The sequence below is a fragment of the Passer domesticus genome, chromosome Z (assembly GCF_036417665.1).
Source record: "Passer domesticus isolate bPasDom1 chromosome Z, bPasDom1.hap1, whole genome shotgun sequence".
In the NCBI taxonomy this organism is placed as follows: domain Eukaryota; kingdom Metazoa; phylum Chordata; class Aves; order Passeriformes; family Passeridae; genus Passer; species Passer domesticus.
The window spans coordinates 29,630,065-29,653,200 of NC_087512.1; the positions used below are offsets into that span (position 1 = coordinate 29,630,065).

The window sequence follows — 23,136 nt, forward strand, 5'->3', positions numbered from 1 at the left end:
GTATACATGTAATTTTTAGCCTCTGTATGTTAAAAAAGAAGAAAGTTCCTGATGGGAGCTTTTAATGGCTAAAGTTATGGAAACCATTATTTCAGTTAAAAAATAATCCATTCTCTAAACGTGTCCAGTATATTTTTTTCGGTAAAAGCTCTCAAGAGGGGTTGAGAGGAGAAGTAGGTCATTCAAACTGCTTTGCCTCTAAACTCATCAAATGCACTTTGTCTGTTTTCTAAGACACCTGATGCCTACAGCACAGCTTATTCCAAGTTTATTCATAAATTTCTGACACCTATATAAGAAGAGCAGAAATACTGAATAAAAGCATTATTCAACATTTCTTTGGCATAGCCCTTTAATTAGTTAATTACAGTGTAGTTGTTTTAATTATGTCCCTTGGGCAGCTCTGCTAGCCTTTATTGACAGTGACACCTTGGTTTACATGACCTTTTTGATTTCCGGACATAATTTTCATTTTTGCTTTAAGTTCAGGTGGGTCTTACACTGGTTATAGGATGTTGGAAATAAGATTACTTCCGTTGTTTTTTTATGGAATGTGTGCCTGTTACAGCTTTCTTCTGGGTTTTGCTGAGGATGTCTGAGCTTGTAAGCATGAGCTTCTGTGTTTTGAACAAGGTGTCCTTGTGTGGGACTGTAGCCTGGCAAGACCAGCATGGAGAAATGAGCTCATTGCCTGTACCTTAGTGGTGAGTGACCATACCCAGGAACAGGTCAAACTGTGATATTTGGCACAGAATTTCCACATGTTTATCTTCGTGGCTGTAGGATACCTAGCTTTCAGCCAGGCTGAGAATTGTGTGACTACGCAGTGTGTGCTGAAGTGCCCATGCAGTTTGGCATCCTGTGTGTAAAAGTGTTCTGGGACTGGGATGTTGTGTGCAGTAGGAAGGTGATACTCAGATTGGTGAATGACACTGTATCCAGAGCCTTCTTTACTGCATGAAGTTCCCTGAGGCATTACATGGTTTTTCCTCTTTGGAACATAACTTTAGCAGCAGTAGAAAAAAGATAAAAGAAAAAAAAAGGGAGTAACTATAAAGCAATAGATGGAAAAGGTAGGGGAATAGGAGATAATGAGAAAAATAGTGGGATAATTGTGAGAAAGGAGGTTGGGATTTTTATTTTATTCTGTATCTTTCTGTGACAGAAGCATTTATGTGCATGGGTAACTTCAATTTTAATAAATGCTTACTAAACTTTTTGCGCTCTGTTTAAATAGCATTGTTAGTGGCTTAGGCTGGAATTCTGCATACTTTTCATTGTCCATTTTGCTTTGTGCACTGTATAGACTACAAGCTTGTGGAAGCTCATTACACTACTGTGTTTGAAAGTCTTGTTCTTTTGTTTTCTCCATGACTGCTCCTTGATCATAAAGAAGCACATTATGTCTCTGTGAATAAGTGAAAGCATTTTTACTCTATTCTGGCACTCTGTTCTTTTCTTTACTTGCTACGCTTATTCTTATTTTGTCATTCATGCTGTGAAGAGATGAGTGAGACCTTTATACAAATGATTATTGGCCATCAAGCAATAAGTTAAGTTCTATTTGCAATTTGGCAAATCAGCTATTATCATAGCTGCTAAAGCTTAGTATGTATTTTAGATTAAAATAATTTTTTGAACTGCTTTGTTTGTGTTTCTTAAAAAAAAAGAAATCAGTTTCTTAAATTTCAGGAGACACCCAGTTAAAACTGGGAAGATTTCTTTAACTTAAAACAATGTAACTTAAAACAATGAGAAAATACTGCCTTTTTGTCAGTAGCATTTAATAAATTAATCCTAAGTAACAGAAACAGCTATTTAATATAACAATGAAGAAGACCAGATCATACCTACTTTTATAGGGTTGAGTATTTTAATCCTAAGTGTCAATTTGTAATAAGCACCTCTGTTTAGTCCAACTTTACTTATATAATTTTTTTTTTTTGTGGAAAACATTATTCACTGAATCATGAAACAACCAGTAAAACTATTGCCTGCATGTTCTTGTGTGAATTTGCACAGTAGGGAAAAAGGGACATTATTTGCGGATTTCTTAATAGAAATTTCTGAAAAATGGTAATTTTTGAAGAAGACTCACAAAGATGAGCATGTTGACAAGCTCTAGTGGTGCTGCTGGTAATGAAAATGGATTTTGAGGAATTAATGATACAGCATCCAAGAAAGGAGAAGACAAACAAAATGAAAAGCAATGCTAAAAAGGTGAGAGAAGTGGAAAGTAGGTGTCTCTCCTAAGGTACATTTCTTAGCCATCACTGGGATGTAATATGCTTTTGTTTTACATTTAACAGAATTAACTTACACAGTAGATGCAACCAGTGAGAGGTTCTAAATAATAAAATTATAATAGAATGTAAAGTATGTTTTTATTGAATGTGCTTTTTTTTTACTGAAAAGGTGATTTAAACTATCAGACCAAAAATAACATTTATTAAATGTCAATAAAAATATTAGCAGAGAAGGGAAATTAAGGATTCAATCATATTTGACTGAGGGGATTAAATGCAGTCTAATTGGAGTTCATTTGAACTAGTAGATTCCTTGAATTCATTTTTGTTTCATTTAATTGCTATTATAAGGGTTTAAATTGTATGTGAAGTGGTTCACTAAGACTTCAGAAGACACTTAGTATTGAAAGAATTTTCGTACTTCACTTTGAAACCCAGGTCCCGTGTTTGACTTCACAAATTCTAGGAAAGATGGGAGCAATCCATTTTACTTTTCTTTGAAAGCAAAAGTGCTGTGGATCATTCAGCTTTGTTTGTAACAACTTTTAGGTATGAAAAAGCAGCGGTATCTGACCATTTATTTATTCAGTCTTCTTTTTGTTATTTGTTTGAGAAATACATGTGATCAGAAAAAGCACACTGCTAGGCAGAATGTGTTCTCCTTAACAGTGTAAAATATGTTGCATAAAGGAAAAGGAAAATTAAGCTTAGTGATTTTTTAATGTTTATAATATTTATAATATTTTTCTGTTGCAATAAATTGCTAATAGTATTAAATGTTAGAGTTAAATGTTGATTTTTATGTAAATAACTTATATGAAATTATAACAGGAGTAAATTCACGATGCATTTTTAAAGAAGTTTTATTGTTATCATTGGAGTGCTAAAGAGAAATATTCTTGAGGGCATGTAGGATAAGGAAAATCATCCCACCTGATATTGTTAGAAATTTCTTGGTGCTATTTTTAACATTATCAGTGTGTCATTCTTAGGTGCCTTAGGGAAACTAGTGTTTACTTTTCATAAAGCTCTGATATGATAATCCACAGTCATCTTTCTACTATCTAGTGGATTTACTGTGCAAAGAAAATGCAATCTCTTTTATTATGGGAAAATATATTTATTTGTTGATGGGTGGTGAGGTCTTCTTTTGGCCAATGACAGCAGACAGCTTTTATGAATTAGGCTTATGTATACTTCTAGAAACTCCAAAACATACCTGCCTGCATATTTAGGTGTATAAGTACTTCTAAAAATTAATCTTCTGGAAGATTTTTTTTGCTTCAGATTGTGCATTAGATTTAAGTCACTTCCTGTATTTTAACACATTCCAATTGCTAAAAATACTTACACATGAGGAAAAAAATATGTTTGGAAACAAAGATACTAAATCTCTCCTTTAAAAAGACACGGAAATATATGTTAATTAGATAAGCTTTTCTAGTGCCATACTTGTGACAGAAGTGCATGAATGAATATACTGAGTTCTGTACAGGGACAGTATAATCTTTTAGGGTGCAGTTTAGACTATTTAGGTACAAACATTTTTAATTTGGTTACGTGAATAAGATAAGTAAAGCCTGTAAGGATATCTCTCAAGGTTATTTTAAAAAATAGGGGCAGGGCTTTTCATGATCTGTGGACCACAAATTTGACAGTATTTGTATTGCAAAATTTCTTACACTCATCCTATGTAATCTTCCATCAAAAAGAAAGTTTGGCACATGTTCTTCTTCAACATATGGGTTATTAGCATATAACAAGTATTTTGCTTTCAGTTCTTTACTGATTCTCCCTTGTTGCTTTTGTGTATTGTTTGTGAGCATAAATTCTTCCTGTGCATGTCTGAGTTGCTCCACTTCTGAGAGGCAGTGATATTACAGCCTTGGAGATTTTCTAGGAATACATTTGTCATCTTCACCATTCTCTTCTGCATTTTGGTTTTCCATTCTAATGTTTTATCCACATAGACTTAGATGCTTCCAGAAAGTTTCAAATTTTTTATGCTAGAGCTGCATAATCTTCGTGTGGAAATCTGGTGTGACCTGAGGGTCAAACTGTCTGGCTGACAAGAGGAGTGATAGGGTGGCTCTGGTGTGGCCCTGGCATCCAGCAAAAGTCAAACCACCAGAACAACACATTTCTGTTTGAATAATTGCAATTAGAAATGAAAAAAAAAAAAAAATCCCCATGGTACACTAAAATTAGGATGCCTTGAATTCATTCAGTTGGGTGAAATACTGCTTGATGTGAATTCAAGAGGTCCTTATCAGTCACCTGTGATTACATCTGTAATCATCTTGGTACAGATGCTTTTAAAAAAAGACTGTGTGCACAAATGGTTAAATTTCTTCAACAATCACTGCTAAGATATTTGAAAAGAATCATTTTAGCAAACATAACACAGTTCAGCTGCTGTAAGATGTTACGCTTTCATTGAGGTGCTTTACTGTAGGATTTGCTACTTAGTTTGCATGTTAAAAATTTTTTGTGATTTTGTCTGGAAATAGGTATTTTCATGAAGAACCTATCATACTGATAAAAACAAACCAAACATACCTTTACATAGTGTTTCACAGACAAGTGCTTGTAAAATGTCAGCCTAAGATTTTCAGGCAGTTCATATTTTGACATGATTGCATAACAGCATGGTGTTTAGTACTTTTTGTTGTTTAGAGAAATCTAAAATTGAACAGTTAACAGCCTAGTAGGCCATTCTTACACTCATCAAGAAACTCAGTGTGAAAGAACAGGAAAGGTTACAAAATTAAGTATTTAAAAAAAATTTAGTCTGTCAAAACTAGGGTTTCAGTTCAACTTCAGTTCACCCTTGTTACGTAAATAAGTAATCTTTAAGTTTATGAACAGAAGAATTTTTTTTCCACAGACTGTGCTCCATTGGAAAGGTTCATTTATTTCATATTCCTTTATCAGAGCATATAATGTGTAGACATGCTGTTCACTATTAAAACCAGCTACCAGAAAAAAAAATTCCTTCTAGACATTTTTTGTAATACTTTCACTGTTGCATCAGTAAACTTGATAAAAATTACTTTAAAATTACAGTACTCCTGTGGATTAGTTTGTGTTACTATCTGTATTTTACAGCTGTGGGACATTAAATTAAAAATGTATAAAGGCTGAAATATTTGTAGACTTAAAGTATCCAATTGAAGATGTCAGTGAATTGAGTTTTAAATTTTATTATTTTCTTGTAGCAGTTTGAGCCACAGTTAGCTGACTTAAACTGTGAATATAGTAGCTCGTCACTTTTGCAACTTCCTTTTGTAATATTTTATTGGCTACTGCTCATGAAAAATTGGATTTTGTGGTTTGCATGCAAGCACACAGAAACTCTGTGACTGAATAAAGAAAAGAATTGATTTCTTCTGATAGGTGTGCTCTTTTCTTAAAAGTGGTATTTCCCATTTGCCTAGAATATTCTTCACTGTGCTGTCTTTACATTTGGAAGTGTCTGCAAAGATGTGCAAAACTAATGGTTACAAAATTCTTGTTCTGTCTCATGTTGTATCTGTCCTGAGGATTTAGTAAAAAATACATTGATTTTTTTTGTTGAGGAAAAAATGTGTTGATAATACAATATTCCAATGGTTACAGACTGGTCTGTCACTGGTCTCTGTGCGTGCTGTACAGCATCCTACCTTGCTCACACATCTGTTTCATCAGTCACCTCTCCATTGTAACTTCCAGGTCCTGGTTTCAGAGGTAATTTCTTCTTATTCCCCCACCCAGTTTGTTTTGCTGATACAGGCCTTCTCTCTGCCTTTATCTGAATCTTTTCCAGCTGGTTTCTCCTCCTTCTGGCTTTTGTAGCAGTGTTGTGCAGCCGCATGCTTCTCTGCCGGCTGTGCCTTTCCATTCTCTCCCACTCTGTGTTCAGTCCAGATAGCTTTGCCCACCTTGGCTGTGCTCTTGTTTTTAGCCGTGTCTGAGAGTACACAGCCATTTCATTTAGTTCAAATTTCAAGGAATAGTTCTATGCAACATGTGGCATTGCCAACAAGTATTGGCAATATGTTGGCATATGTTTGTTACAAAACCCATTAAACAATAGTTACATTGAAAGGGTGAATGATATAGAAAAATAATCAGTAGAACTAGTGGAAATTTTTTGTAGATTTTGTTTCCTTCTGAGTATTTTAAAAAGAATGGAAATTCTAATCAGGATCTTTAAGTTGGATTCCACCAGAATCTTGTAGCTATGTCATTTTCTCTGAAGTTTTTGCTGTAGTTTCTTAGAGGTCTTGTTATATTAGATTTCTTTTTTTTCCCTTTTGTGGAAGTTCTTAAAATTCTTGTGGGTCATTAACTTCCTAAAGTTTTTTTTTTTTTTTAATTGGGGGGCCCCTCCCCCCATTTCCCCATTTAAAAATCCCTCCTTTTGGAACTGTGCTAAGACCTTTTCAAGCAGACTTAAGGTGTTGCTCCCTTTGGAGCCAGTTACTGTCAGGAGCCATGTACCTTGTAGGAGCTGGTTTTGAGCAGTCTGTGTGCGTTCGCAGTGCACAACTTGGTGGGACTAACTAGGCTTTAGGGGGCACTTTCTCTCATCTAGTAGGCTGAGGAATGAAATGCTATATTTGAAACTTCAGTCCTCTAGTGATTTTTTGCTTTGTCTACAAAATAAGTGTAGTTGGGGTTTTAGGCCCAGAAAAAAAAAAAAAAAAAGAAAGTGGTTGATTTCTTTACCTTTGCTGTGATTCCCTTTGGAAACCATAGCTTTAAAATATCTGTTGAGTTATTTTCATATAGAGATAGACTTCACTGACATGTTATTAGAAGCAGAATCCAGGAAAACTGAAAACTCAGTAACGAACTGGATATCCAAAAATGCCCTGTTCTGCCTGTATGCAGTACTCGGTGCTGACAGCAAAAGTAGATACAAAGTAATTGTATTTCATACTCATTCTCGTGACAGAAAAGCTCAGTGCAATAGTCTGTAAGAGGAGAAGGGGATTTAAAAAAAAATTAAGCAGAATTGTTTTTATTTGTGTTCATGTCTTCGTAGATTTTGCTCACTGACTTTGTTACAGCCATTCTCCAACCTTAACATATGCATATTTCCTGATGTGTTCAAGCAGTCTGACTAGGATTAATTGTTGAGATATGACAGACAAGGTAACACGGAATTTCAAGCTCTCATCACAGATTTCTCATCTTGAATTCTCTATGATTTATGCACATGTTTTGCTCAGGTGAGGTTATGTTCTCTGGTGCCACTGCTGCCTTCTTAGCTGTGGTGTGGCCTGGCTTTGGTCACCACCCCACCCAGTACCTGCCTTTTTCCTGTTACACTGGGGTTCTTCGTAGGATTTACAGGCTGCTCTATTCAATATGACTTGCTTCACATACAACATTCTTCTACAGCCTCACCTGCTGTTTTGCCCAGTGCCTTTTTGCAGTACTGCTGTCTGTGCACAACAGTGTAGTAGTAGTTCCACTTCTTAACATTCCATCCAGAAGAGAAGGCTGAGCGTTAAATATGGAAGTGACAATCACATAAATGCATATTGAGACATGGGAGACATACTTACGATTTATAATGTAAGACAAATACATATCTTAAAACACAAGTCAAGGAAACATCAAAGATTTTTTAAAGAAAGAGTGTCTTTTAATAAAGCCACCTCTTCATGTTATAAAATATGAATGAGTTGTTTTCCTTTAGTTTGTCAAGTTACTTACGAATAACAGACAATGACTGATCTTATTATGAAATTACTTAAAGGCACCTGAGAGGGAAAAACTTATATTTGGTTGCCTGTATTTGTATTTAAAAATTGTATTTGTTTTATGTTGAAAGTATTTTTTTATTTATTGTTTTCTCCCATTCCACAGCTCTGCAAACAGTGGTATTTTAGCAAGTCATTTCACTTTCTCTGTGTCTATTAAGTTTTTATCTGAATTCTGTTAAAAATTGAGGATATGCCTGTGGGGTCTAGATGGTGAAATCAGAAGGATCACATATATTAGATGCTGTGAATGTGAGATGGTGCTGTAGTAGATACACAAGGTATCATTAAGGAGTAGCATCAGAGGCAGGACAATTTTGAATGGTCACTACTGTACTCAGCCTAAAAAATCCTTTTTATAGCTCTGATTTAAAAAAAAATAGCAAACACCTTAGTATTTATTTAAATTTAATATTAGAGAGAGAATGGGTGCCAGTGTGGGAGGTACCAGAAGAATATGATTTTCTACATAAATTAAAAATTGCCTTCAAATTGTACGACAAGGTAATTTATTTAGGCAGTATAATATCTTAATATATAGCAAGTCCCTTTTTCTCAAAGCAGCCCTACTGATCAACTTAAAATTACATTGATGGAATCACCCTGTGACTTCAGTAGTCACTGAGAAAATAGTGGCTTTACCTAAAAAGTCCATAAATACATTTGTTAGCAAAAAAAATAAAGGTGCAAGCATGTAATATTTATTAAAATACATGTAGGATTATCTGAAATTCCTGACTTTATTAAAAACTGCTTGCCTCATGAATGTATCTGACATTTTTAGTATAAGTTATGGTACAACTGGAAACAGAGCATTGTCACAGCAAATGAAAAGATAGTGATCAGCTATCGAAGATTGATGAGTTAAAATTATTTCATTTACAGTACAGATATGTAAGTTCTGTCTCATGTGGTAAAGTATCACATATTTGAAGTCAGGAAAAAAAAAACCCTAGTAAGTTAATGTGTTAAATAGACAGATAAATTAGTAGTAAATTATTAGTTTTGTATTTCAGTTTCAGACACTTCTGTGAATTTTAAACCAAGGAACATAAGCAAGGTTCCCCCATGCTGCTTAACAAGATTCTTGTCCTACATTTTAAAAAAGAAAACTAAAACAAAAGCTGAAAACTCTTCATGTCTGAGCAGGTAGATAAAGGGTTTTTCTGGGCTGTTTTGCAAAGGAGATTTTGAAATAGACAGAACTAGCTGTGAGTAGACAACTAGTGAAATTAAAGTTGCAATGTGGTTTTTTCACTAGGAGGTTTCAGGGAAATATGGTAGGACTTACATCGTGAAATGTGGCACCAGCATTTCACTACAACATTTTAAAATACTCCAGTTGTGTGATTTTCCTGCTTGCGATTAAACTGCTACCGTTTGTATTCTGATACATGCTGTACCTTTTGCTGGGAATTGTTTTACTAGTGATAAACTTAACAGTATATAAAAATTATTTGGCCATGTGAGCTTTCTCTGGGAACAAGCAAAGTTTAACAATTTTTAAGCACCAGGTAATTGTATAGGTATGTTATAAAATGTCTGACACTTTCATTCTGACTTGTGTTTTATCCACTGGAGTTTTGTATTTATGTGTATTAAGCCACACATTTGAATCAAAAAGATTTATGCTATAACATGAATATAGTCAATAAAGTGGTATATTGTAGTCACAGTAAATACAATTTCTGTGCATAAAGAGAAGTCTTTTTCTGCAGTGTAAATAGGTTCCAAGGTTTAAAATTGACCCAGTAAGTTAATGGTATTAGCAAACAAAGCCTGCTGTAATTTGAGATAAAGACTGTAAGTAATCCTTTTCCCCCTAGCTTTTCTCTTGCAGTGTTTCATTATGGATGCCTTATACCTGTGTCATGAGTAAGCCCCTGTGCTGTTCTCCTATATAAAATCAACTCTTAATTACTCCACTGTGTGATAGGACTCATTATAAGATATGAGAACTGGCTGGATAAAAGAGGATTTCTTCAGTCTGTGTCGGGACTTATACCCACTGGAGACAAATTTATACTCTATGGCTATGTTTGCTTTTAGAAAATTGGACAATCGTAATCGTGATTGTAAACACAGGAGCTCAGCTGGGGTTTGCTTCTGAAAATCATTTCTAGGTCAAATGCTGAGCTCAGGCAGCTATTAAATATTTTGTTTCTAAATAGTGAGTTTTAAAAAGTTTGCAATTACATTTCCTGTAGCTAAGAAAAGAAGAACCTTTTTTTACCTTTATAATAACATTTTAGAAAACACGAGAGACACTGTAAATTTTAATCTGTTTGAATTATGACTCCACTGTTTTCCTAGTATGATCCCCACTCACAGCAAGGTGACCTTACACTTAGCACTTTGTGCAGTTCAGCACTTCTTGCAGAAATGTGGGATAAAATGTTTCTCCTTCCAAGAGCAGAATCACAGAAAGGAGAGGATTAGAAATTTGTTTTCATGTTTGCATTGTGGACCTTGAACTCCATGTGGTATATTTTTGTTTGTAAGTCTCCAGATATTGTTCTCTTCCCTTTTACAGATGTAGGCTGTTTAAATGCAGAGACTGTTTCAGAGTAGAGCAGGTCTGTAAGGAAAGGGATTGAGACTTTAGCAGTACTTTATTGAGATATCGGTTGTTCTGCTTTTTTGCGACATGACCGCAATTTGTATCTGATGGTGCAGTCCCCTTCCCTACTAGGTGGGAGTGCTCAAAGCTGTTCTCTTATTCTCTTACAATGACCTGTGAAAGGCTGGGAGATAAAGTGAAGACATGCCTCTGTACCTTGACTTCAAACTCATGTGTCATGCCAAGAGGAGGATGATGCATGCTTCGTGGGTCTAAGCTCCTTAAAACATGCCAGAGAATCTGATTCTGTTGGGGGGAGCTGCATTATGAAGGCATCGTATCATGGCCACAGTGAAGATGATGAGTAACCATGCACCCATGCCTTTGGGTTTCTTGTCCTTACTCCATCAGCACTCTCTATGCTGCTCTATTCTTTTTTGAATTTGAAGGTTGTACAAGTCCTTTGTGGCAATCCAGATAACTTCAGTGTCTTTCCTGGGTGTCAAAACTTATGGAACATTCTTCTCAGGTTCAGAGTTAGTATTTAGTTTGTTCTCTTGAAAGTTGAAAGAGTTACTTGCAGTACAGAATACTCATGTTAAAACTTTTGAAAACTGTTCTCTTCTGTCAGTGTCTTTATAGTAAACATTATATTGAATTGTTTCTTTCAATATATTGCCATGGTATATAGGGAGAAAGTTTCTTTTTTGATTTTTTTTTTTCATTCAGAGCTTCTGATATTAATGCTTTTCATTACTACAGAATTTTGTCTTTTGTTTATGGGTATTGTTATCACATTAACCAGACATACAATGGTGTGACTTTGTTTGGAATTTTCATCTACATCCATAAACCCATTGCCTGTATAGAAATTAGACTTGTATTAATTAATCTTAAAAAAAAGCATTAGTTTTCTTTGAGGAGTGTGTTTACATTCTTTGTAGTTCAGTACTACAAAGTATCATAGAAGTCATAAGATCAGCACTACAGAATAAAACCTTATCTAGAGTTTTGGGTTTCGTTTGAGTTTTTCTGGTTACCAGGGTAGGATACTTGTTTAAATTCAGATCTATTTCTACATACTACCAAATGGTATCCAACCAATTTTCAATATGGTAGCACAGTGTAAGAGTCAAGCAGTAGGGCGAGTTATAGTTCCAGTCGATAATAAAGTGGTTTACTTTATATTGTCTGTGAATTTGATGTCACTGTCAGACATTCTTTAAATGGCTGCTGGGCAATCTTACTTTTGCCTTATTTACATGTCAACATTCTAAAATACAGCTGTAACCTTTCAACAAACATTGAAACAATGCTCTTTCAATTACAAAAATATGTGTTGAAGAAAAATAGTAAAGCAACTGCAATTTCAATTTATTATCTGAAATAAAATTCAGTGCCATATGGCACTAATTAATGACTGAAATGTTAATATTCATACAGAATGCATGACGTAGAGGTTTTTGTTTTACTGTTTTCTTGTATATAAATGGGATAGATATGGTAGGTTTTTTCCTTTTTCTATCCCCCTTGTTTCCCCCACTGTGTTTAAATATTTGAGGAAAGACAGTCAAGCAAGACCTTTAAAACTGAGTCCTGACAGAGTTATGTGTTAGTATTTTGGTATTGTCTTTTTTCAAGGACAGGATTATTTCCCATGAAGTAGTGAGCAACATTCTTCCTCTCCCCATCCCAAAATAAGACCAAAATCTAGTCTGTTTCTGCGCATCAGCTAATGTAATGAAACACTATGGTGTTGCTCTCTTTGTGTTGTCTTTTCAAAACATGAAAATGTTTTTGACAGTGTTGTTCCCATAGAACTTGTAAAAATATATGGATCTTGGGGATCCAAATCTTGGTTGATTTATGTGTCTGTATGAACACAGTCCCAGCTCAGACACAGCACTCCTTTTTTGTGTTTTTTTTTTTTTTTCCCACTCAAAAAGAGCATCAAGGCATTCAGCACCTTCCAGATTGCTGAGACTTTAGCAGGGTCAAACTCTAATTGCATTTTAATGTTCTTTCTCTAGCAGTCTCTTTTACATCACTATTGGATGTTAGAGCATTGTGATCTGAAAATCAGGTAGACATCTTTAAATTTACACAAGCTACTTTATAAGCTACTAAGACTAAAGTACTTTGAAAGTAGTTTAAACTAGTTTTTGAAGCTGAACTCCATCTTGCAAGATGTTTACATTAATATCATGGACTTGCTCGCACACTTACTTGAAAACAGTAGTAGAAAAGTATTTTAAGTTAAAATTATAAATTGTGAAGAATTTTGAGAAGTCTTTTGATTTATACCTAGAAGGTCTAATCTTTTTTGCCTCTAGTGAGTGAACATTACAGTGGCTAAATTTCTGCCAAATCCCATAGACCTGAGTAACACTAGGAATAGTTGATGTTTCAGCATTAGTGGTATCCTTAAGCTGGTAGACTGCTGGAGTCAATCCTGAGGATGATTTAGCTTTAAAGGATGTAATATATAGGTGACACAGGAGAGTTTCTTAAGAGTTTGGAAAGATGTAACATCAAAAGCTGCAGAAAAGATGTATTAAGTTATCTCTAACCACTTCTGAATTTCTTTTACTCTGAACATTCCTCTACCCAAAACTATACCATCATAGAAACTACTCTCAATCTTTCTTTTCTTTCCTTAGTTTTAAAAACTTTTTAAAAAATACTATCCTGTCTGTCTCCCTCCTCAATTATCTCAATTTTTTAAGTGTAGCAGTTGATATAATCTGATGATATAATACTGTCTCCACATTCTTAAAACATATCAGTTATTAAAATTAAGGTAACAGATTATATCCAGAAATTCCTGTTTCATCCCACTTTTCCCTGTTAGAAGGAAGCCTGGGAGACTTCACCAGGCTGAAACTTTTTTTTTTTCCTTGAAAGAATCTTGTTTTTCACGCTCAGTTAGACCAGTGTGGCAAGGAACCAGAGACTCTCAGTTTTGGAGGTTTCTATCAGTGAATAGCTCTCTGAAAGAAACTGTTTTAACAGGAAGAAAAGCAGCATAAAGGGTGCACTATTTATTATTCGGCAGCTGGCCTCCAGCTACAGGCAAAAGAAAGGGAAATGATCACTTGAAGCCATTTCTGATTTCCTCTGAATCTTTCAAGCAAAGAGTAGAATCTGGGCCAGTGCATTAGTACTTTATATTTATCTGCCAAAAATGTCATGATTATATCATTAGTTTCCCAAACTACTGGTTTATTGTTATAATATGCAAAGAATATACTTTCTGCATCTTACTGGACAGAATGTCAAATGATCTTGCACGAGCTTTATTCTAAGGATACAGGAATTTATGGGAGATGTAAGTAAATTATGATAGAGACTAATTAACATGGTTAGAAGATAAAGTAGTCTTCCTTATAGGCAAAATATGCCTTAATACACATTTACAGAAAATAACTCTGCTGCAAGAGTTTTAAACTTTTTATTTGCTGCAAATAAAATGTCAAAAATTAGGATATACCAGGTATTATTTTATATTTATCATCATACCTTGTTGCAGGTCCAGTGCCATCACATGGTATCTGAAGGCATTGCGGGTTTTGTTGTGGCCACTGGACCGTTGTTACCAAAAGTAACATTCTCTTAGCTTTTCCGCTTTCCCTTTTGAATTCTGCTGTGGATTTAGATGATCTCCTTCCTACAGTTGGGTCATAAGGGGAGAGGGTGGGTTTGAGGCATTACGTTAAGAACCACTTTTTTCTGGCTGCCCTAAGTAAGAGGTACTCTGCCAGCTTCTAATACTGTTGGAGTGAATGGGCTATTAGCATGAGAGCTGGTTTTGGAGATCGGGAGTGTCTGCAGCAGACTCCCTACCACAGTTGCCATAATAGCTTCAACTGTTAAGAGTTTAGTAGTGAAGACAGTGTTGAGTCTTTGGCATTGGCTGACAAGGTTATTTTTAACTGCCACAATTTCCCTGAAGAAAAGCAAGGATAACTGAACAGAATTTTCTAGGACAAAGGAACAAACTTCCTTAGTTTTCAAACTTCACAAATTGCGAGTTTCTCAGGAATCACAAAGGTCCTTTGTGATGGGGAATTTTGGCTATTTCAATGCTGTATTTGCTACCAATTTGTCCTGTTGTGTTCAAAGAATGGTATTGTCATCAGCATGCTTTTTTTTTTAAGTGAAGATAATCTAAACTGGGTAAAACTAGTTGTACTTTTGACCCAGAAAGAAAATTTAAAATATAAGGGAAATACTTTTGGGTATAAACAAAACATAGTATCTACGTGCTATTGAAAGCTTCAGCTCAAAGTAATGCTTCTTACTACAGCAGTTGATTTATCATGACAATACATAATTGAATGTTTGACATTTTCTGACATTTTCTAAATGCACTGATTTTTACCAGGTGTACACACCTGATATTAAATGTGTTGAATTTGTTAAAGAGAATTCAGGGCTTAGCAGAAATTATTCTCTAGTTACCTCTATTGCTGCTACTGGTTGAATAATGAAAATTTTCACCTTTCTCCTGAATTCCTAGCATCTTGCATTAACAACAGTGTTATTACAGAAAACATGCGAGTGGACTATTTCACCTGAAGCTGATGAAGTCTCTCTTGGAGAAACTCTTTCCTGTTTGGATAGAAGATGACAGTAAATACTAATATGAAAATGAGAGAGTAGTAGAACTCAGTAGTAGATAGTAAGAATTACGTGCACAATGAAATATTGTGGTTTGCTTGGTCTGAAAAAGGGAAAACTGAAACATGATATTACAAGCCAATGAGGTTTTCTTGAAGGCAGTGTTATTTCTTTGTTCTCTGTGTCCAAGCCAAATAAAATACAAAAGAGGTTATACATCAGTTGCATGAAAAATTATTATAATAACTTTTGGGAAAACATTTTCTTACTGAAAGGCTATTGGATCATGAAATAGAATATCTGTTATTAGATGTTTTTAAGAGCTTACATAATAGTACGAAGAACAGCTCTATGAAATACTTTTTGATGCAAAATAAACAGAATCTGAAGTTCCCCAGCTGCAATATATTTATTTACTGTTCCAGTGTGTCGTCCTTTCTGGGTGACAGCTGAATTCAAGCAAATGCAAGTAACAACCAACACATTCTGTATGTGATCTGGTAGAGAGTAATTAGAGCTGGATTTATTTTTCCTTCAGGAATTTCTTGCCAAGAGATTAAAAACTATGTAACTGCAAAGTCTGTGGAATTTTAAAAACTTCTGTCTATCTAGATAATCTCTTTATCTCTGCATGTACTCTCACTGGAAGTTCTACATGAGAAATCTGTGCTATTGATAGCAAGTAAAGGTTTTTAGTATGCATAACTTCTTCTGAGAAGTTATGATTTTGGAAAATTTGATTGCACACTAAATTGATGACAAAGGTTGTAAATATCTATCAATTTTCTATCAGCTGTCTCTAAGAGAAAATCCTCTTAATTTATAGATTTATCACACTCTAGATTTTCTACACTTTGTTTTAAGAATTGGAAATTTATTTTTTTCTGAATTAATCTCATGGGGTTTTTTTTAGGTAGTAAATCTCAACAAGGTCTCCCAATAATTGCATATTAGACTTTTCCGTTTTGTTAGAAAACTTGCTAAAATTGCAAATTGCTATTATAACTTTTTTCTTATCTTAACCAGCTTGGGTAAATTATCTCAGATATGATAAAATTAAATGTTGCAAGCTACCCATATATGTTAATTACAAAGATGAAAAAAGGATATACATTATAGCATAAAAAAAGAGAAACTTAAACAGAGTTAATCACAGAAAAAATTGCAATTACTGTGGTATCTGTTCCCATGTTAAGGAAGAAAAGTTGCAGAAAATAGTTTTTTGCAAATTGGTGAAGTGCATCTAGGTAGACTGGGTCAGTCTCAGGCCTGATTTAAACTGGAGTGTCAGGGAAATTAAGGAATATTGTTGTGAAAAGGCTGAGTATACCTCATATATTGTAGTGCTAGACAACAGCCTTCTTTTAGTAAACAGGATTAACTGCCATCCTTAAATCCTGTGTAATTTAAAAAAGCCTTAAAAACTGTCCTTTGTTGAGTAGCTCAAGTTGTGGTTTTAGTCCTTTCTCTTCAACTCATCAATTTTTGAGGAGAAAGTGCCTATCTGTTATCAAATATATTAAAACTCTCTTCTTACTGAAAAAAGTAAATTGGGAGTTTCAGCTTAATTTGGTGTCCTTCACTTTTCTGGTTATTTCTTAATTCTTGCTGATTAAATAATATTGGATGTGAGCAATGCAAATGATTTTTTACCCTGAAAATACTGTAATAAGGATATTGCAGACTGGCTTAGTCACTGCTTTTACCTTATCAATGGGCTGATGCAATGATTGCCTTTCAATAAAGAAAAGACAATTTGCAATACTTACACAATCCATCACTTGTCCTAAAATTTTCATTCTATCCTTTGTCTGTAAATAGATTTGTATATTCACCAAACCATTAAAAATACCACTTGGATTTCTTATTTGCTTGAAAAACATGGAGAGTATTGCTCATGAAGTTGAAGAGATAATTGAGATCTGTATTTAAAAAAAATGTAGTTTCTACAAATTCTCCTTTCCATCTCCAGTTTGACAATGAAAATAGTGATTTAAATGTACAGTGTTGGTTTTGATGATAATCGACACATGCAGTACTTGTTAACAGCAATTTAAATAGTGAGAAAATCCAGCATACTTAGATCTTGTTGAACCTTTTATTATTACGTAGACTAATATGTTCTAACGTTGGTACAACCAAGATTGACATCTTTTCTTCTGTGCTTTGATTTTCTAGTTTGGTTCAACTTGTCCTCCCATGGCAAAAAGTACCTAAGATTCTGCTTGTGAGAAACCCTCAGATTTCTTGTTGTTCTCTCCCTTAAGTCTGTATTTCAAATTTAATTTCTCAACACAGAAACTTGCATTCAGTCTGAAGATTGCTGTTCCATGACTTTTATGATTCTTTTGTGAAATGCCATGGAATACATATGCCTAAAACTGTTCTGTTTTGATGTTATGAAAGATTAGAGAAAAATTAACTTGTCATCACAAACATTTATTTCAGCCAGATTGTCACAGAGACATATGGTTTTGAGTGTCTTTAAAGACACCTTTAAAAAAAAAAAGGAATTGATATTAGTGTAGAATCTGTATATTAAGAATTTTTTTTGCACTAATATTAACATTCCTGTTTGTATAGTATGTGTATTACCTCCGGTTTCCTTGCCTTTTTTCAGGCGGTGTTTAGTGTTATTTTCTGGTTCCTAAGAGTATGTCTGTGTGTGCTTTACAAAATGTTATTGGCTGTGTACTCCGCTTCTTTCCTCCATACGCAGACTTTTATGGTCTTTAAAACTTCAACACTTGCTGAGAATCCAGCTTGGCTTTCACTGTTGTTGGAAGACCAAACAAATTGGTCTATGAAAATAATGTGTTATAGTGCATTTTCTAACCCTGATTCTTGAAAGAGAGACTGGTGTACAGCAAATGCCAACATTGATTAAAAACTTTCTTTACTGTGTTTTAAGAAACCTACATATGTTCTTTCTTTCTACATAGTAGCTAGAAAACGGATTCCCATCTGTTTCTGTTTGTCATGGCCAAATGTACAAAAATCTGTTTGTACTGATGGTACTTGTTCATCCGCACTAACATGAGCAAAATGTTCTATTTATGAATTACAAGATGTAAAATGATATCATTTCCCAGTGTTCAGGAAGGCTATTGCAAAGTATGATTGGTAGGTGCTAAAAGGCTTGTTGCATACTACATTTTATTAGCTATATTACTTTTAGGCAGAAATTATTAGTCAGAATCACCAAGCGGGTCTGTTTCTTTGCTGTTCTGTCTTAGAGCAGTGATGATTAGCATGAACAGTAGCTGCATGTGCCTGATACTCTTTAGCTCAGGGAAAGGAGGATAATGACTTTGGCACTTACTCTTTATTTATAATGCTTTGAAAACACATGTGTGAAAGCTGCCTGGCACCTAGTTGTTTAGGAGCATGGTATGCTACCTAAAGCTTTCAGGAATTTCCTCATAGATATTACTACAAAACTATTTCTGCTCTTTATGGTACCTTCAGCTTACTAGGGTTTTTTTTTGGTTTTTTTTTTTTTTTTTTTTTTAAATTTATCTTATTATTTTGCCAGAAGCTCATTTTGTATTATCCCTTTGGAGTCATATCTGTTTACTCTAAAATTTCCAGCCGGCGTTATCACTGGTTCAGCTGTACAGCTGGCAGGAGCAGTGAGAGCTGCAGCATATGCAAGGTGCTGAAAGCTCTTGGCAACTTTGCTTTTCTGCTTTTTCTAAATATGCCATGGGCAAAGTTCATACAATGGAAATTTGCCTACATTGTAGCTCACATCACTGTGGCTTCTGGGTGGGTACAGGCTGGTAATAATAAGACTATGAAAATTCTTTTAATATAATGTTGGTGCAAAACCAGCATGGGTTTTCTGCATAAGTTGTTGGGAGCCCAGTGATAATCCTTCAGTGGCCTATGTCATGGTTGCCAAGGAAGATTCGATACGGCTTCTTTCATAGCTTTCAGCAGCGCTCTTGTCAACAGTGCTTAATTGGATAAGGAGATAGTTGAAGAGTCAAGTGAGGCAGCCTTGGAAAAAAGGTGTGAGCTGGTTTCTGTTGAACAAGTTTTCTATTATGTTTAAGAAAAAATAATTCCTTTTTATAGCACTCTGTAAAGTGAGAAGCTGTAAAAGCCCTGTGCTTTGCCTAATAAAAAGTCATCTTTTGGGAGAGGAGAACTTGTAGAATTATGACAAAATAAATGATCATCAGAAAACTACTGATTTTTATGGAAATAAAAAGCAAACAAACATTGATATTTTAACTTCTTACAATAGGATTACAACTTCTTGCACAGAATGTGTGAGTGATTGTAATTGTGGAAAATTACAATAGGGCCCCACTGACTGACTCTCAAGAATAACAAAAGGTAAGTTAATTTAAGATTCAGATATTTTACAAGCTTAAAGGAAAGAATCTGAATGACCACAGAAGAGATAACAAAGGGCCAAAACATTTCATAATGGAACAATAATAATGTTAAAAAGAGATAGTGATTTCCCAGCAATATTAATTTGACCATATAATGAAGGATTAAATTTGTGGATTAAAACTGAAATTATTCAGGATAAGTCCTTCTGCCTTGAGTCAGCTGTCAGATTTTCCTGCTTTTTTATCAATGAAGCACAGATTTCTGCCTGGAATGTTTTGTCTGCATTAAGTGTAGTATCATAATAATACACATCACATAAATCAATATAGTTTTGAAACAACCCCCCCAGAAAACTACTTCGCCTTTTGCAGAATAAAATAGTTAACTGCCAGTTAATCTTGGATTTTTTTTTCCAGTTTCTTGAGAGCTTTAAGATTACGTATCTTACTAAGAATTTTAACACTGCCTGCCACACTTAGAAATTTTTTCCCACAAATGAAATCAGTTCCTCATAATATTATTAGGTCTGAGGGAAAACAGTACAGTGCATTTGTCCTTGTACAGTTTATTTTCCTGTTTTCAACTCACCCCACTGTCATGAGTTAGCCTTGACTAAAGGATAAACACCCATCCATCTGCTTGCTTTCTTACCATCTACAGTTGGGGAAAAGTAGTTTAATTTTTTTACCAATTAAAATACATTTGGGTAGTGAGAAACAAACTTTAAAACAACAGCTTTCTTCCTCCACCTCTGAGGTTGAGCTTCACGTTTCATTCCTGACCCCTTCCCCCCTTGTTTTTCTGAGGGTTATGGGGGAGAAAAGAGTGTATGCTCAGTGCACAGGAATTTTCTCTGTGCCACTTCTGCCTTCTCTCAGTTTTCCTCTGTTTCTGCATGGGCTTTGCCCAAAGGTCGCAGTTGTTTTAGGCTTTCACCAGCTTTGGTATGAACTCTCCACAGACTGCTGGGGAAGTACCTGCTCTGCCACTGAGACCTCTTTCCCTTGTCCTCTGACCTTCGTGTTCCTTTGCCATTTCTCATTCTATTTTGTGTTCCCTCCTCCTCTTACCACCTGCTAGCTTTTCCCTTTGTTAGGCATGTTTTTTCTGAGTCTCCTTCACCTTGGCTGCAGGGCTCAGTCATGCCTCAGGGTTGGTCCATAGGGCTGGCTGGAATGGATTATGTCCAGCACTGGGCAACCTCAGGCCTCTCTCCATGGAGGCTGACCTGCAGTTATCCTCTGCCAATACCATGGTGCCATAGGCACACAATGCAGTGATTTATACTATTTAGACCATTTTCAGTTTCTGCTTTTATTTTGCTTTTAGTCTTCAAGCAAAGGTTCATCATCCAGAATTGTTAAGAAATTACATTTTCATGATAATGATTTATTTAGTGGTATATATGTGTTGCTGTAGTGCTTTAAAATCCCTGCATCTGTGATTTGGACTTTTGCTTGTTATGCTGCTGCTGAGACTCAGATAAGCTTGAATCCTTGGAGAATTCACTGTTATTTGAATCATAGTGGTTTTGCTAATCCTCCTGCTATATTTCATTTTGGAATCTGTCTTTCCTTTAAATGCCTGTCACATTTACATTTAAAAATGTGACATTACATCTATGCTACTTTTGGCTTTGGTTTTTATTATGCTGGGAATTCAAGATATGCCTTTCTGTTCGTAGGGACAAATGCAGTATAACACAATTCTCTGGATACCATAGCTGATTATTAAGGTACAGCATATTCTGTGGGAAAAACAGTGTTGCTTTATGGACTGACTTGTTCTGCAGTGAAGTTTGAGGTATTGAGGGCATTAAATTGAATGAATATTGGCTTGTAGTGCATGTCAAACTGCAAAACAAAAGTTAATCTTAGTCTGTGCTAGCACGTGTATACTTATTTAAGTAGTAGTGAGTTTCTGTAATGTTAACATGCCTGGGAAATTAAGGTACTTGAGAAGTACTTGAAAATACTTGTCCTAAGTGTGGATAGCTGTGGTGTTTTTTAACTAGTATTCCTCCCCTTTTTTTAAAATTCTTTTTAACCCATGCTTATTCATGGATGTTAATACAGGTATGTTTACATAAGCTGCCATTGTACATTTTTTTCCTGTACAGTCACACTGAAGTTTCTGGTTTATATTATAAAAAAATCTGGTTAATGAAAATAATAAGTACTTTGATATTAATTGCAATCTTAGGCAACAGCTTTCGTAACAAAAATTTCCGAAATTATTGTAAAGCTGCTTTCAGAGTTGGTGGTGAGGGAAAGAACAGTAATATATACGTACTGTTTCTTTCCCCTTGTATGCTTTGCTTTGTAATTACTACTCTCTTTTTCAGGTCTGTTTAGTTTGACTTTCAAAATCCCTATGCACTGAAAAAACCTCATGAATGCTATGCATAAAATTGTTATTGAGGTCACTGTGCCATAGGAAAAATGTTAAAGCTATGTTTCTGTATATTTTGCTCCTAAATGTTGTTTAAGGGAGTCTTATATTTCCACATTAAACATGTCTGACTGTACATAACAAATGCCCAGACAAAAGACCCAGTGCTTTTTTTGGAAGATACCATTGTTAGAATTGTTAGATGAGAGGAGTCTGATTTATTATAGTTGTTTATTCTTGAGAAACTCATTCAATAAACTTTGTGAATCTCAAGAAAAAATAAGTGCTATGTACAAAGATCATAGTTGGAGAAAAGGTCAGCTTTTTATTTTTTCCTATACATACAGTTCCTGGTTCTTGTTCTCATTTGCAGTTGAAACAAACTTGATGTTTCACCTGATGGCAACAAGGAGCTCTTGTGCCATTCCCAGAAGCTGAAGAACCCCTTCAAAACAGGGTTCTTGGCGGGCATTTGCAGCTGTGGTTAGAATGGTTCAGTTCAGTCACACTGATAGAAGTCCTGTGCTAGAATATGCCCTGTGAGAATAGGGATACAAGCCTACCAGAAGTTCTACATAATGACTCACTTTATGAAATCTGTATGCTATTAATGATAGTGCTTTTCATCAGACAGTCTTTTTTTATCTTAAAATATGTTAGTTTTTAAGTAGCAATGGTCTGCATTGCTCTAAGCAGTCATGAAGTATAATGAGCAATATGAAAGCTTAAATATATAAATTTATCAAAAGAAAGCCTGCTTATAGTATATGACTGAAGTTTTAATTCAAATCCAAAGTATTAAACTGAATGACCACTAAAACTCTGAGCAATTTATGATCACATTAAAATTTTACATATTCATGTAGGAGGAAAGATCATACGTCTTTCCTCTCTAGCTATACTCAATACATGCTGATCATTACATTTAAATGTTGAAATTTCCTGATGTTCAGAATGGATAGGTTTTATCAATGATAAAACTTATTTCTCAATTATCAGATTGATTAGTTGAGGAGCATCTGTCAGACCTGATACTCAGATATCAAGTGAAGTATTCTTACTAGGTCTGCTGAATTTCTTGGGAATTTTTTGCTTTTTATTATTTGACCCTTTGTCAGTATTATGGAAAAATTATTTCCCACTTCTTCCTCTGAGAGTATGCTACTCTTTAAGCTTACGGATTTGTTAAACAATCATTCTTGTATTTTACATCATAATA

At 34.9% G+C, this 23,136-nt stretch overlaps 1 protein-coding gene across 7 annotated transcripts in view; it reads left to right on the plus strand.

Moving 5' to 3' along the window:
• Positions 1-23,136, plus strand: part of KDM4C (lysine demethylase 4C) — a 240,174-nt gene that overhangs the window by 75,871 nt on the left and 141,167 nt on the right. The window contains exon 9 of one of the 7 annotated variants that reach the window (XM_064402759.1): positions 19,432-19,479. The exons of the other annotated variants lie outside the window; for them this stretch is intronic. Coding sequence (XP_064258829.1) covers positions 19,432-19,464 — 33 coding nt within the window. The 3' untranslated portion in view covers positions 19,465-19,479. Of the gene's footprint in view, positions 1-19,431; positions 19,480-23,136 lie in introns of those variants that run through there. 7 annotated transcript variants of the gene reach the window in all.